The 16,992-nt window shown below is 41.1% G+C and overlaps 2 protein-coding genes across 2 annotated transcripts in view; both read left to right on the plus strand.

Annotated features, from left to right (window-relative positions):
* The first annotated feature begins 4,492 nt into the window (after positions 1-4,492).
* LOC306735771 (protein tyrosine phosphatase type IVA 2-like) lies at positions 4,493-8,610 on the plus strand. The gene is made up of 7 exons (XM_079217320.1): positions 4,493-4,562; positions 4,665-4,790; positions 5,105-5,770; positions 5,880-5,972; positions 6,244-6,374; positions 6,665-6,739; positions 6,845-8,610. Exons 3-7 carry the CDS (start codon positions 5,675-5,677, stop codon positions 6,954-6,956), a joined length of 507 nt encoding a protein of 168 aa, XP_079073446.1. The 5' UTR covers positions 4,493-4,562; positions 4,665-4,790; positions 5,105-5,674; the 3' UTR covers positions 6,957-8,610.
* A 6,832-nt stretch (positions 8,611-15,442) lies between these two features.
* The window catches only part of LOC306734971 (apoptosis-stimulating of p53 protein 1-like), a gene marked incomplete at its 5' end in the record, with an annotated part of 32,955 nt that continues 31,405 nt past the window's right edge, over positions 15,443-16,992 (plus strand). Inside the window, one exon of the mRNA XM_079216387.1 lies at positions 15,443-15,574. Within this exon, the coding sequence (XP_079072513.1) occupies positions 15,443-15,574 (132 nt within the window). The remainder of the gene's footprint in view (positions 15,575-16,992) is intronic.

Raw genomic sequence — 16,992 nt, forward strand, 5'->3', positions numbered from 1 at the left:
TTCTCCCTGTCTCTGCCTCTGCTCCCTCGCCCTTCCCTCCAAAAATCCTGCCAAACCAGATTCAAGGGCTGCTACGTCACCAAACACACACACACACACACACACACACACACACACACACACACACACACACACTTCACATGCCCTGTCTTGTCAGTTTGCACGGTACAGGAAGGCTCCACTCCCTGTGAGCTATGCAACCCAACACCTCACTGGGAAAGAAACAAGACACATATGCTCTATTGACCGGGGGGACAAAACATCCATCCGTCCCATACAGAATGCCTGTGTGTCTGTATGTGTGTGTAAGTGTGTCTGTAAGTGTGTGTGTGAGTGTGTAGGAAAAATAGAGTAAGAAAGAAGGAGGCAGGCAGATGCCACACCCTTTAGGGAGTAATGCAGATGTGTTTTTACAGTGAGCAATGTGTGTGTTCACATGGCAACAGACTCACAGAACTAGATCAGGTTTTTAGTTTTTTTTTAAGTAGTGTGTCAAACTCTGGCACAGTTTCCAGGAACTTGTTGCAGTAGAGAAATAGAGTAACTGCATCAAATAAAATAGAATAAATGCTGTAATATCTGTATATATATATATATATATATATATATATATATAAAGTTAAGTTGAATTAAATAACAATTTCGTCCCGTAGATCTCGTTTAAACATCTTAGAAAACATGGTCATGCCAGTGAGATAAAGGTTAGAGGTCAAGTTGTAAATACGGCTGACAGAAAGCATCAACACATTCACATTTAAAAAAGGAAAGTCTGCGTTGTTGGTGTGTGTGTGTCATCATGGAATACACGGACATACAATATTCTCTAATTGTAGCATTTCAGGTTTATCGGTAAACGAGCCGAGAAGCTTAATAGGACACAGATTATGTGATTGGGAGGTCAAACTGGTAAAACATGTTGTGGAGGTTCACATGCTCACTACAAGATGTTAAATACCCGTGTGTGTGTGTGTGTGTGTGCGTGCGTGTGTGTGTGTCATAGTCTTTGAATGACTGTCGGCCCTAGTTAAGTTGTTCCTGGAGCGCCTTTAAATACTCTACAAGGGAAAGTCCTTGAAAAACTGCTTTTAAATAAAAATAAATAATTATTATAGAAATAGAGTTAAAGTATCAAATATAAAATGACTCAATAATAAACATTATTGGATTATGATTATTGGTGCATTACTGTATGCAACACATGAATATTGCAGACGATTATGCTGTGGCACATTTTAAATACTTTTGCAGCAAATTAAAAAAATATAAATCCGTGAAGTAACTTAAGCTGTTGGTTACATGTAGTGGAGTAAGAAGCTGAATATTTACTTGTGATATTGTGTGGGGTAGAAGTATAAAGTAGCAGAACATGGAAAACATATAAAGTACAAGCAACTCAAAATACTTGAGTAAATGTACTTAGTTCCATTCCATAATTGATGCGTTAACATCGATGCATCAACACATCTGGGACCTTCTGTCCTTCACCTGTCCTGCTGGAACATCATGGGACACATGCAGAATTAGATTTAAAGTAGCCTATAATAACGTCACAGAGACGTGGCTAATGTCACGTCACCAACATGTTAAAATGTTGATTGTTTTTACTGAGGACATCGAGCGTTTACAGTCTGAGGTATGACTTCAACATGAGTATAAATATTCAAAATGATGTCTCTGAATCACACTTGTTCATACATTTTGATATGTAGCTTCTTCGAGAGTTTAAACCAGGGGTCGTCAAAGCTTATAAAGCCTTATATATAGTCATATTATATATAAAACTATAGTTTGTTGTATTTATGAAGTTACAAACCAAGAATAAAGACAATTCTGGTCATTGTATTGTTGTTGTACCTGTCATAACTATAAATCAAACTCTTATGAAGAGGATACAAAAAATACACTGGCATGTACATTGAAGTCAATAAAACACACAAATATGCAGGTATTTGGGACCTCCCAATCATTTTGGAAAATATTAAATAAAAAATTCCCTCCCAGCACCTGTAGACATGGAGAAATAGAGAAAGCAAATAATGAAACCTTCATGTACACCGATACACAAAAGTTAACAGTATTGTAACTAAGGTATTTCTGCTATATATATATATATATATATATATATATATATATATATATATATATATATATATATATATATATATGCATATATATATGCATATATATATATATAGACATAGGATAAAACAATAAAAATAAAATAATAAATATAATATAATAAATACAATAAACATAGATAAATGTGGTAAACGACAAACAGATAACAGTACTTTAAAACCGATAACAGTACTTTAAACAAGTTTATGTTATAAAATAAAAGTGGCAAGTGTATTTTAATAAGAAAAGAAAAGATGTTGGAGGAGACAGTCCTGGGCGTCAGTGGGGGTCTCGGCTTTGTCCAAGAACCCGACTGCAGCACGAAGGAAACGGTTCTTCTGGAAATCCACAACCATCTCCAGTGTTGAGCTGCAGGTTGTTTTGTCTGCACCAAGTCATCAGGTCACCAAGTCATCAGGTCACCAAGTCATCAGGTCACCAAGTCACCAGGTCACCAGGTCACCAGGTCACCAGTGCAACCAGCAACTTGTATTAAGTGAAATGACTTGGCCGATCACTGGACTTTTGATCCATCAACATCATCCGGTCACATTTGTTATTTTAAATGCCAAAACTAATGACATTCCTATCCGCCTCAGCTGTACCTTCAACACAGTGACAAAGTCCCAAAGACAGTCACATTGAATTGAACTGAATTTAATTTAGTTTAATTGAGAGAGAGAGAAAGAGAAAAATTGTGTTTTACTTTCATGTTATGATGCATTAGCCAAAAGAACATTTAATTAAAATGAATTGAATTGAATATAATTGAGATAGAGAGACTGATAGAGGATTATTATATGTAATACAGCCAGTATATATCTTGTTTACTTTTTGCAAACTGTAGATGGCAGCAATGACTTCAACATCTGCTTGACAGTCACAATTTGCCTGCACGCAGCCTTATTTGATCATACAGTAATAGTACATGAAGTAAATATGACTTGGAAAGTTAGACTGTTATGTCTGGATTAATACAACGTGACACAGGAGAGAGACCATATACCAATCCATTCAAGTTGACTTACTTTCTTATTACTTACTTACCTTATATATATATATATATATATATATATATATATATATATATATATATATATATATATATATATATATATATATATACACACACAAAATAATAGAATACAACTAACTGGAATGAAATATATATATATATATACGTTTATATTTTACTTTATTTTTATTTTATTTTATTTTTATATATCTTTCATCCCTGTTGCTTCTTTATATATTTTAACGTGTATCTTGTGTGTTTATTTGTATCTTCAAGTTGTAGAGCGCTACTATGACAAGAAATGTAATAAATAAAGTATATGTCTATCTATCTATCTATCTAAAACTAACTACAAAGGAATAAAATGGCACTTTGTATTTCTTTTAATAAATCAACATAATGTGAAGATTGAATGATAAAAAATAAATAAAGTGTTCTTGCAAATTAAAACGGTCAGGCTTGATTTTCCAAACAGTTTTAGGGTGAATTCCTTTTTTTCCAATTAGTTTTATTATGGAAAGCTCGCAACCGGAAGTCGCGTTTGTTTTGTAAATCGGGGCTAACTTGACACTTCTGTTCAACATGTCTCCGCAGACTCTTCCCTGCCAGTAGAATCGTCTGGATTTTCGGTGAAACACCTGCGTTTTGTAAGTAACGTTACCTGTGTCAGTCGTGTGCGTTTGATACAGCTAGCAACCGTTACTACCGTGTCACAGACCTCCATCTCCCGCTGTCACTAGGCTGCCATTGAAAACCAGCCAACGCATTAACGTGGAAGTTTATTCTAGGAACATGGTCGTTGACCTGGTTTTAGCTTACATGCCCTGGCTGGCGGCTGAGCCCATACACATACGTTATATATATAGCGTTACGTTAGTATATATGACGTTGCTAGTTTCTAAATAACGTTGACGTAAGTCGTTTCTGAACATGCCAAGTTAACGTTGTAGCTTTTTTGGGGCGTAACTATAGTTACATGACGAGCTAGCTAGAAACATGTAGCCTCTAGCTAGCTATGTGTGCTCGGCGAGCCGTTTATTAATTGTGTCAATTCGTATAGTTTAGCTAGCTGGCTAACGGAACATCTTAGCTTTCTAAAAGTCAGTTATTTGTATATATTTTATAAGACACAGGTTGAATATGGAATGTTCCGCGTTCACGTGACCAAACGGTCTCGTGAACGCGCAATGCAGGGAGCTAGCTGGCGTTACTTGAGCCACTATTAACGCGTCCTCTCTCTCTCTCTCTCTCTCTCTCTCTCTCTCTCTCTCTCTCTCTCTCTCGCAGCAGGTTAGCAGCACGCTAGCGGGCCGTTGTCAGCCAGGACCCAGAGAAGCAGCAGCATCATCATCAATGGTGTGTCTACATCCCGGAGCCGACACATTTTCCTGTGTACGCTCAATGAACCACCTCCTCAGCGCTCATCACAGTGAGTGTCTCGCCCGCGACTCGCTGCAAACCATTCTTGTGCATCTTTGCCATGCAAACTACTTTCTCTCTCTCTCTCTCTCTCTCTCTCTCTCTCTCTCAGGGTGCACATGTATGGCGTTTGCGAGGCTCGGAGGGGAGTTTTGCCAAGCCCAGCACCTGCTGTTTATTGTGGACAAGTGAAGAGGAGACGCCAGCCACGCGCAAACACTGCCGTGTACGTGCACAGGTGTGTAGGTGTCATGGCTTGGTTGTGTCATTTATTCAGGTGCATAATGGGGAGGAATACAGTTCCCACTGTTGAATGTATATGAGGCAGCAGAGAGTAGCGGTGTAATGAATCAGAAGAGATGTAAGTTCATGTTCATATATGTACTTAGTCGTTTAAGTTATCCAGTGTTGGCCTAGAAAAAGGACAGGTATATGGTTATCAGTTCTTATTCACACTAAAAGCTCTATACAGAAAGAAAATATCATAATACAGTAACAAAACAAAAAGCAATTTGGAAGGAAACCTTAATGGCCGTCTCCATGTCCTCATAGGTCCTTACTGCCATCGTGTTCAATCCATATGAAGACAAGCCAACCTTCAGCCTGTCACCTGTCCTGGGGAGTGGGAGAGGCTTTGGGTTTAACCCAGGGGTTTCCTCACGGCTCTTCTCCTTTTCTGCTTCTGCCTTGATTCGGCCAAGTCTTCTCTGAATGGGCTAGCAGATTTGAAAGGAAGGAAGGGCAGATCTTTTTTTCTGTCTTCATTTTTATTTATTTTTGCCTTCTGGATTTTGGCTGTCCGCTCCAGTCTTTTTGAGTTTAATATTTATTTTTAACCAAGCCAATTTGAGTTATTTCTTCATTGCCAAGAACAATTTAAACCCCCAGGAAATTTGTATTGTATTTTTTATTTATTAATAGAATAGTTACAGTTTTTGTGCCCATAATTGATACGGCTGCATTAGTTATTAAATTATTGGCAAACAGTTATTTATTTTTTGCTTTTTACATTTTTAAACAATTGAAACACTTATTTCATTATTTCTTTATCTTCTCCATTATAAGCATAGAACTTTTCTCACCTTTTTTCCCTGTGTCAATAAACCTCTTGAGGGTCTAAAAATGAACCGACCGGCTCCAGTGGAGATCTCTTATGACTGCCTGAGATTTCTCATTACGCACAACCCCACCAATGCACAACTCGGAAGGTTTATTGAGGTAGCGCACCTTTGTAATAATTCATGCATATCCATCAGTCATTTTCTTTTAGTAATGGAGGGAGCAACAGTGACATGCTGCATTTTAAAAGCGTGTTTTTGATGTGCAGGATCTGAAGGCATATGGAGTTAACACCCTGGTGAGAGTGTGTGCTGCCACATATGACAAGACACCAGTGGAGCAAGAAGGTATACAAGTCCTGGTAAGTGGCACAGACACACAGCAGATCACGCCTACTCATTCACTTACTATCAACGTCTAAAATACAATGCTAATCCTAAATCCAACAAGGTTTTGGTCGAAATGAACCCTTAATACACTGCTTCCACTATATAACGTATAACTATTTTCACTATACATTTGGACAGCACTGCAAAATGGGGAAAGTTATTGTCAGTTTAGTCATAACCAGGAAAACCCAAACATTTTCAACAAATTGATGCGATAAAATAACGACTCGATGTCCCCTCCAGGATTGGCCGTTTGACGATGGCTCCGCTCCCCCGGAACAGCTGGTTGACGATTGGCTGAACCTGCTGCAGACTAAGTTTAGGGACGAGCCGGGCATCTGCGTGGCCGTGCACTGCGTCGCTGGACTAGGAAGGTTAGTATGCGCGAGACACGGGAAAGATATGTTGTGTTTACCACATATTAATATCTACCCAGGTCTGTTAGTTCTCAGATGTTGTTTTTGTCTCCCAATGTACACAAAACCTGTTGTTTTAATGCAATCATTGTCAGTTGTAGTAGTGTTGCACAGTATAAAGCTCTGTTGCACTTGATTTGATTTGCAAAATTGTAAAATACCGGCCACCGCCTTTTTGAAGTGGAGCCACAGGACTATTGTCCAAACAGATGGTTGCACGCTTGCATCTATTTGCCGTTTGTCCTCAGAGCTCCTGTGTTGGTGGCCCTGGCTCTAATCGAGTGTGGGATGGAGTATGAAGATGCTGTGCACTTCATAAGACTGTGAGTACACACACACACATACACATACACAAACACACAATCTGTTATCGTCTGAAGGAAAGAAATGTTTTGAGCACATATTCTTTTTTTTTTAAATGTTGTCAGGAAGCGCCGCGGAGCGTTCAACTCCAAGCAGCTGCTGTACCTGGAGAGCTACAAAGCTAAACTGTGTCTGCGCTCCAAGGATGCCAACGGTCAGAGCTGCTCTATACAGTAGGAATCTACAACCCCATGCATCTTCACCGCAGCTTCATCGGAGACTCTCACCGCGTGACGTCAAATGGAGAGTTGGCATTTTAGGGTAAACATTGGTTGGTAACATTGGGGCCGGTGGAATCCAATCAAAATTTCATGTATTTACCAAAATAAAAGGGACCTAATGTGACATTTTCTGAAAATCTTTTGAAAACATAGGCAGGCAACTTTACATTAAAAAAAGTAGAGGTTGTATAAAAGTTTGTATTACTGTTCCTTGGTCTGTGACCTCACCTTCATATGTACCCCCCCCCCCCCCACACACACACACACACACATAGCCCATTAAAACGAGACCCCACGCAGAATTATTTTGAACTGTCAGCGTCACTGTTAATCAGTTAAAAACACTATTAAACTTGCAGCTACAATAAATACTGTTGATGTTAAAGGAATACTTCACCCCCAAAATGACCTTCTGTTAGTCAGTCACCCTCAGTTTTTTCCTCTCGGCCTCCACAGGGAACCGTGAATCATGAAATGCAGGAAAGTCCGGATGTTTTTTAAGTAAACAGAAGGGTGGGGCAGCGTTCAACCGCAGCAAAAACATCGCGTATGTTGGGATATAGTTTCCCTCGGTCCATCGAGAGTTTCCTCCGGTTTTGGATTCTTTGTTCGCCGTGGAGAATTCAAGGTAACACGGGGGCGAGTAATAGGTGTGTAAATCAAAGAAGTCGTTTCAGTGTTGAAGTATTCCTCGAACATGGAACATTCTGTGTCAGTAGTCGGGTATGGTCGGCCGTAGATTCCTTCTTGTGATGTCGAAGCTCGTCTGCTGATCTGTGCTTGCAGAGGCCTGCTGGTTTATTGCAAATCAATCCACGCAGTGGTTCAGACTGGATTTTGTTCATTCCAATATTTCCCCCTCGACCAAATCGATGCCCTGCACCGGGAACGGTGCCGGACGACTCGGACGAGTTAGAAAGCGTCCGCCATTTAAAGGCATTAGCGAGTTCTACATGTGACGTGTGCTGTGTCCAACGAGCGCGACCATCCGCCCCGTCCGCCGTATGTCTCATGTCGGAGGCAGCGGCCGTCTGCTTCTCTAGAAAACACACCTGTTGTTGGCTGTAAATGTTCAACACTGTCCTTCATAATGTCGCCAAGGCAAAGAGGGCCAGCGTTTAAGATATTCACGAGTGGATCACTTTAAGGTTTTGGTGGATTGTCCCGTTAGCTTACTTCACTGCTGCACCATGTAGTGCAACATGAGTACAAGCAGGACAATCTGCTGAATACTTTCTGAATCACGACGACGACGACGACCACCACCGAACCGGACTGCCGAGCCGACGCCTGGCTGCCACGGAAACCTTTGGTTCTCGCCTCTCCGGCTCTGTACCTATTAGCTAGAACTCTGTACTTCTCTTCGCACCCAAGGTTCTAAGAATACTTAACAGCTACTGGTCAGCTGCTGTGCTTTGTAGGATGCTGTTGGGTCCTTGTGATGTTATTATTCATCTAGGTTTTTCTTTTCTTTCCCTGTACCCTATTTAACTATTTGTACTTGTCATTGATTGATTCCACAGTGTTTCTTTTTCTTTTTTGTGAAATGTATTGTATGCTAGAAGAAGAAATCTAGTCTTGTTGAACAATTAAAGTGTTTAGTAATTGTTGCTTGTTGCGGAACATGTTTCATCACCCTGATTTTAGTTAGATGGAAGTTTAGAGAACAAGCAGTGTTCTTTATTTTATTTTCCAGCTTAATTTGATTAAATTCTCAAAAAACTATTCCCGATTATCAGCCACTAGCGTAGCGCCGATCTGTTTCCGATAAGAGGTCAACAACAGGGACATCCCTTTTGAAGAATTCAACCATCTGCGTCCACAACAGTTCCAGGTCGCGCTAACAGGACGGCGTATAGGGATGTAGCTGGAATATGGCAGCTGCCCAACGTGATGCAAAGCCTCTCTCTCTCTCTCTCTCTCTCTCTCTCTCTCTCTCTCTCTCTCTCTCTCTCTCTCTCTCTCTCTCTCTCTCTCTCTGTGGCCGTCAGAGTGGAGTGACAGCATCCCGTGGAGCCAATTCAAGGTTGATTGGTTTTATTGACTGACCCGATAACACACACATGAACCAACCTTGAACAAAAGAGCCACAGTGAATGACCGCGACTTCATTCTTAAAATACATATCCGAGGAAGAGGCGTATCGACAATGCTGCTTTTCATTGCTTTCCTTGTTCATGCTCAGACAGAAACGCCTCACTGGATTTCAGTTCTACGTCCTATTATACCTAGATTATTATCTAGGTGGACTTCATAGTGTGAGGAAAGTAACATTTCATTTCCCTTATTCGCTCAAGTGTGGTTTGATCTGTTGAGCACAATCTTATTGAAATGTAGTTAACGTGTTGTACAGAGTGATAAAACAGAAAATAGATTGTTCCAGGTATACAGACAACACACACTTTTCTGGCACAACTACCATTAAAAAAATGAAATAGTACAAATTGCAGTCAGGCGTGTTTGTAGTGCCAACTACAAACAGCAGAGGGCGGTAACGTCCTGCCAAATAGTGAACTTTATAATTGAGTCATTTTGCACTTTGGTTCAAATGTAAAACAAATACCACTTTCTCAATATTTTGACATGTTTTTTGGGGGCGCTGATTGGTGATTCCATTCTGTTCTCAAGGGTCGAACACAGTGAGAATAACTGATTAAGTCCTGCAGTTCAGAGTGTTAGACGAATACAGCAAAGTTACTACTGAACTGCAATGTGACGCTCCATATTATTAGAGTTTGTACAATGTCACTTGATCAGTCAGAGAACACACACACACACACACACACACACACACACACACACACACACACACACAGGCCTACAGCGTCCTTGGCAGCAGAGGACAGCTCTGTGATAATCTGCTGAATATATGACAGCTGAACATCTCTAAGCTCGCTGTAAGCTACACGGCACCGTGTGTGTGTGTGTGTGTGTGTGTGGGTCCCGTGGAGTTAAAAGACACTGCTATCTTTTCTTTATTTGATTAAAAAATTTAAAAAAACATTACAAATGGAGCGATATAAAGACGAAAGTTAGGGTTAGAAATACATGGATGTGAGCGGTGTTTGTTATAGACATGTCCTCAAAGGATTGCATTTAGAAATACCATATAATGACATGACGTTGTACTAAAATCTGCATTAAAGATCATTATTATGAGTGTGTTAGAGTCACATACTGTAAATTGGAGCACTGAACTGTCACATATTAGCTGTAACACTGAAGGTAAACATTGATCTTCACACCGCAGGGGGCGCTCTCGCTCAAAATCACATCTCCGGAAAATAGTATCGATTTTTATATTGGTGATCGTTCCACCAACTATTAGTTTGTGTCGTTGTTGCTACATTTGTAACTAAACCTGGAGGCTATTCGTCGCACAGGAGGAGGAGACCGGGGGCAGATGGGAGGGATCACCGGGACGGTGACCCAGTTCACCCCGCAGACCCAACCGGAGGATGAAACCACGGACACGTCTGTGTCTCCAGCCTCCTCACATCCAGTTTGTATTTCCTCTCGCGGAGTGAAACAGAAGACTCGCGCGTGTGTTCGTGCGCGTGAGAGAGAGAGAGAGAGAGAGAGAGAGAGGGGAAGGAAGAGGGAGGGATTGGAAGAGGAAAGTGGTTAGGAGCAGGAGTTTTAGTTGTCTGGGCATCTGGATATCTGGCTGCAAAGAAGAAGAAGAAGAAGAAGGAGAAGGAGAAGGAGAAGAAGAAGAATTTGGATGTATGGACAATTACCCGATAAAGACCGAAAAAGATCAGTAGAAGAAGAGTGGAGGACAGAGAAGAGGAGAAAGTTGTATTTTCTAACGGGACAGGAAGACTGACCAGCAGGGATGTTGCCGGTGAGTTTCCCTTCTTGACATGTAGTTACACAACTTGATACACTAAAGTTAAGAAGTGTCGTCTTCACTCCCACACTCCCTGCTAAAAGACTTCAAAGCTAACGTCACCGCTGGGAGAGAGAAGCTGACGTTACGTTAGCTAGTGTGCTTTTATTTCACCTGTGAATGTTCGAACCCCCCCCGGAATTATTATTTAATTACGGTAATGTGTATTAAATGCACAAAGAAACAAACGTTTGCACACCAATAAATCACCGTGAGTGTATTCAGTGTCTGAGCTGCAACAATGTTAACGGATCAAAACCGGAAGTTGCGGCTCTGCTTTTTAAATGGAAACTTAACTAAGCAGGTTTTTTTTAGTAAGTATTGGAGTTTGCGTTTTGAGGTGAAATTCAAGTCACATTTTTAAAAAACAAAATCCGAACAAATCAGGATGGTTGTAAACTACTATTATTAAATCTGCAGAATTCAAACCTGTGCCACAGTCTTAAGTTAAATGTCCTGGACTTTGAAACTGCCAGATAGCCTGAAAAAGCGCTTGAGGTTTTCACTTTTGTTGCACCTCTCCAAAAAGGAGTGCCATGTTTAGGAATGAGGCTTTTATTTTGAAGGTTACAATCAGAAGTCCTACTTTTCTTCTGGCTGTCTTGACACGAGAGAGAGAGAGAGAGAGAGAGAGAGAGAGAGAGAGAGAGAGAGAGAGAGAGAGAGAGAGAGAGAGAGAGAGAGAGAGAGAGAGAGAGAGAGAGAGAGAGAGAGAGAGAGAGAGAGAGAGAGAGAGAGAGAGAGAGAGAGAGAGAGAGAGAGAGAGATTCTCTCATCCATAATTGGTTGAAACATTTTCATATTGGGTTAAGAGAAATGTATTTGCATATATAAATAATACATAAACATAGAAATGCATTCATGTACCATTAATCAGCCCAAATACTGAAGGCCCTTGAAAAATCTTAAAATGGCGCGTGCATGCTTTTTATGAAGTTGTCAAATAGTTTTAAATATGTCTTATTGATGCATGATACGTTTCTGGTGACGAACACAGTAGATGGGTAGATATTAGTAGCATACATGGAGGCTAACGTTTTCAAATTGTATCACTTTATTGTAAAAATCTTTATTGTAAAAACCTGCAAAACCAACTGTTAAAATGAGTAAACCATCAGTGTTCCTGCTTCCATCCTGTCCTTCCTCTCTCTTCATAGCTCTCTCTCTCTCTCTCTCTCTCTCACTGAAAACACTACACTGCTTTGTGGCTGGCCTGGGCTGCTGTCAGCTTCGGACAATGCACTGAAGATGTAGAGATGTGTTTACAGCGGAGAGAGAGAGAGAGAGACAGAGAGACAGAGAACCCTTCGACCTCTGACCTCACCCTGAATGTTCTTCCTGGTTCAGACCTTCTTTTCATCCTTTTTTCTACCATCCGGCGTCCACCTCTAGTTCTGACTTCCCTTGTGAACGTATTTGCCTCAAGCTGCTTTCAACAAGTTCACTTACAACATATTATTCGGACAGCTTGGAAAGCCGTATCTGCTCCTGAAGCCTTTTCCGCGTCTCTCATCTCAGCTTTTGCCTTCAAAAACATAGGACAGCTTCTTCAGCTTCTAGGGCTTCTTCTGAAATGTTGAGCAGCCAACACAATTGGCCCAATACTTTGGATTAGGACTAAATAGCTGCCGACTTGACCGCCAAGCTCACGTTGTGCTCAGTGCTTATTATCAAACGTTGATCCGCTGACGCACAAAACGGGGAGCAACAATATAGCAGCGTATAACTGTATTACTCAGAAGTGTCGGGATTGTTTTCTTTCTCAATGAGAAAGATGAGCTGGAAGCTCGTGCTTCACTGGTCACATGCGGTTCCTATAGAGACGGCACCGTGTGTGTGTGTGTGTGTGTGTGTGTGTGTGTGTGTGTGTGTGTGTGTGTGTGGGCAGTGGGAGCTGGGGGTGTCTGAAACGCAAATCACCTCCAGCTGTCACTGTGTTCCACTGTGTCTCACTCACACACACACACACACACACACAGACACACACACACACACACACACACACACACACAGCCAACGGGGAACGCTGGTCTTTGGGATTTCTTTAGCTCCACTCTTCTTGTTTTCATTGGAAACCCTTATAACCTTCAAATGTATTTCCGTCTTTTGTAGCCTTCATTCTGCTGTCAGATAAATACCATATCTATATATATATTTGTTTTTTCATTGTGCAGATTTAGGAAGCACATTCACTTTCGGGGACGTGATCAGAGTTTCTCCCACTGTTGGTTCATCGTCGACTCTCAGCAGGTGTTACTTGAAGCTGACCTCCCTGCAGACACAGCGTGCCGAGCTATTTTCTCCCCGCCGTGTAATACTTTCCTAATTCCGGTTGATGCACTGCATACAAATAGGACGTCTTCACGTGTGGTGCTTAAATGGCAGCCGTTTCTTCCACTCCCACACCTCGCTGCTCTGCCCTCCCATGATGCATCATTAGCGAGCCGACCGTTGTTTGAAATGTCTCAGAAATCAAATTAAAGATTATGTGGGCTTCCGCCAGCTGCTCTCAAATAATCTTCCCGATTTGATTTAAGAACAGAGAGAGTTCAGGTGCAGCCCGAGATCGCGGAGGATGAGATTTTATTCATTCATTTTGGGGGCCGCAACGAAGCACATGGTAAGAGCCGGGACAATGGACTGGACTGACACCAGATCAGTTTGACAGATGAACCGACTGTGAATCTATTTCACTCCCAGGAGGATAACTGTCCTTGAATGGTCGGCCCAGCAGGTATTAGCTCGCTACACCCCAGATCCCAACAGAGTCCTTCATCATTTAAAATGATTTACTGGCACACACAAAAAAAGCTTCAGCGATCTGGACAGCATCCAATCATATCTATTACATAATTCACATTCACACAAAAAAAACATGTATATGTCTTCACCATGCATAATCAACTGAATAGGTCTCCACTCAGAGTTTACTTTTCATATTCTAAGATGAAGAAAAAATGAAATAATACATCATTATATCATAATTCAGCATCGTTTTCTAAACATTTGGAGTGAGGTTCGATTCCAAGGCTTTTTTATTTTGGTATTGTTCCTTCGTTAGACTGTCAATAGGCTTTTGAATGAGGCTTTCTTTTTTCTCACGCCTGGAACAGAACCTGGAACAGTTGTCCTTTCAGTGCGCAGCTGGTGAGCCCATGTGACTTTAAAGCACTTCTAGTAGCCGAACCGAGACGCACACATTCACACTGGTCAGCTGACCTTATTTTATGTGTGTGTGTGTGTGTGTGCAGTCATGCTGCAGTATATCAGTGTAGCCTCCCTAATCTCTCCCCTCCTGCATTTCCACTGCTGCTTCTGGACAGCTTCACTCCGCACCACAACCAAGCAACACACGAACAAATACACAGACATATTTTTATTAGGACATTAATGCTGCCAGTAATAAGTTACATTCCATGTCAAATCAATACTGGTGGTCATGCCTGTCATTCAGAATACTGTTACAGCCTTTTTCTTGTTGTTTTACAGTAATTGCCTGCGAAACAAAAAGTTCTATACAGCTCAGATTTGTAGAAGATAACAGATTTACCAGAACAGACGGTTAAGATAAATCCTCTCCAGCTCGTACAGTTAAAATATATGCTTATTATTTTCTTTAAATATACTTATTAAGCACAATTATGACATTACATTCAAATAAAAAGCTCACAAATTATTAGTATGCAAGTAGAAGTTAAACAAACATGTTAAAATTGAACATGTTGCAGTATTGTGTATATTAATGATCTTGTCAGTGAGGGTGTTGGTCTTGACCCTAAGTGACCCGGCCGGCTGCAGGCATGCTGGACAAATCAGCTGTCACATGCTCGAACTAATCAAGAAATCAGTTGTGTAATAATCTTCATATCTGATGATTGTGTAGACTTTTCTACTTTTTAAACACTTAAGCATTACAAATATACTTTTTTCATCAACTACAAATAAATAATAAGTGGTGAAAAAATATGGCAAGAAATGAGCATGAAAACACAATATATTCACAACATAAAAAGTTTACATTACATGAGATTTTCTGATTATGGCATCATTTTAACCGTTTCATTACTCTGTGATAAGTATAAGTATAACCTGCTACAGGTCCACGAGGCCTCTGAAGGATTACATTCAAGGCTGATGGGTAAAATCCTCCCACAAGACTCAAATCACTTTTAATGTCACGCCCGACTTCTAACAATAAGAGCAGAAGCACCTCCGTCACATCAGAGGTGGACGGCGTTCATGGACCGCATCGTCTTTCTAATAAAAAGCAATATCAGTTCAATATCACGGTCCACTCCCACCAACATCCATGAAAAGTGTCCGATCCTCTCTCCCATCACCCGCTCTCCCTCTCCTCATATTTACTGAAAGGCGACTCCCTCCCTCCCTCCCGCATTGACACACACTCTCAACCTTCAGAGACACACCTTTTCTCTATCGGACCCCACTGAATAGCTATCGATACCAAACACACACACACACATATGTACGTGTGCACATGCGTGCACGTGTGTGTGTGTTTGTGTGTTTTATTGGCCGATGGTTCTCCAATGAAGTGTTTCTTTGGCCTGGTGTTGGAGCGACTGGTGTTTCTGTCTAAGAACCTCAAACTGAGTCAGTGGAAGAAGAAGAAGAAGAAGAAGAAGAAGAAGAAGAAGAAGAAGAAGAAGAAGAAGAAGAAGAAGAAGAAGAAGAAGAAGAAGAAGAAGAAGAAGAAGAAGAAGAAGGAGAAGGAGGAGGAGGAGGAGGAGGAGGAGTAGTAGTAGTACAACCGCCGAAAAGGAAAAAACCCTGTGTTGACATTGCCCTGGAGTAACTGATGAAATGAGCCCTGATGTGGTTTTTGCAGCAACACTAACTAAGAGAAGACCAGGCTGTGTGTTTTCTCCGGCGGTCTGACTCCATCTCTTTCTCCCTCGCTAATGCCTAAAATAGAGTCTCTCCATTCAGCACCAGGGGCCATTTAGGAACCACAACTCAATCTGCCCATGTGTGTGTTATTCTATGTGAGTCTTATCTACTGATAAACAGAAAGAAGTTGTCCTCATCAAGATGTTCAAAATGCACAAAGATAGAAAGAAAGCCGCTTCATGACATGTTCTGGGATGCACAATTAAGCAGGCATAGACACGGACACCTTCCGTCTCATACAGATATAATGCGGAAGCTATAATATGCCGGTGCGCTGATGGGAGCCACCAAACTATGGGGTCGGGTGCTTTGGTAAATCTGGCCTGCTTTTGACCTATATAGTCTGGTCTATCTATAGAGGGTTCTTCGGGTGGGAGACAGTATTGTAACCTACACTGTAGTGGCCATATTTAAAGTCCACCTGTGTGTGTGTTAACAGCACACAGGCTTTCTAATATGATTGAGGAGGAATTCCATTGAGCTGCTTCCTGGTATTGTGCCTTGACGTGGTGGGACACTTATTAGTAACACCTGTACTTCTCTTTCATTGAAAAGTCAAAAGGCTGTGAAAATGGTCTGTATACGTGAGGAAAATCATAATTTCACAACAACCACAAGTATTGAGTATTAATCTTTAAGCGTAATTTGATACTAAAAAGCAAGGAATTTGAGACATTTGCACAAAGCAGCTCATTTGTGGTACCAAAGGTACACAGCAGGGATGGAAACCATGAACCATAACCATAAAAATGCTCCCAATAATGAGGCCTGTTTTGCATGGCAGGGTTGACACTTTCGATGTATGGTTTGCGTGGGAGAATGTCAAGTGCTTTGGGGAAAGCGCCGTGTGAATGCAGTCCAGTGAAATTTAAAATATCAGAGAGTGTCCAGTTCAGTGATCTCAGAGATGACCCTCTTTTCTTTCTTCTTTAAAAAAAAAAGATTCTTGCTTCTTATGTAGTTCTGTAGTGCAAAAACGTTTCCAGAGTTTGAAACTGGTTGGCAAATGTTAAGAAAACTAGAAACTAGCAAGAGTAAGCTAGATTTTTAAAAAGCATCCAAGTGGAAAACCCGGCCCAGTGCTGCCAAGTCTTTCCCAATGAAAGTAGCGAGCAGTACTAGCTTCAAAAGTCACCGAATCCAGCAAGAAAGTTGCCAAGTCGGCAACACTGACAGACTCCAGGCCTCC

This window comes from Taurulus bubalis (assembly GCF_910589615.1).
Source record: "Taurulus bubalis genome assembly, chromosome: 4".
NCBI lineage: Eukaryota > Metazoa > Chordata > Actinopteri > Perciformes > Cottidae > Taurulus > Taurulus bubalis.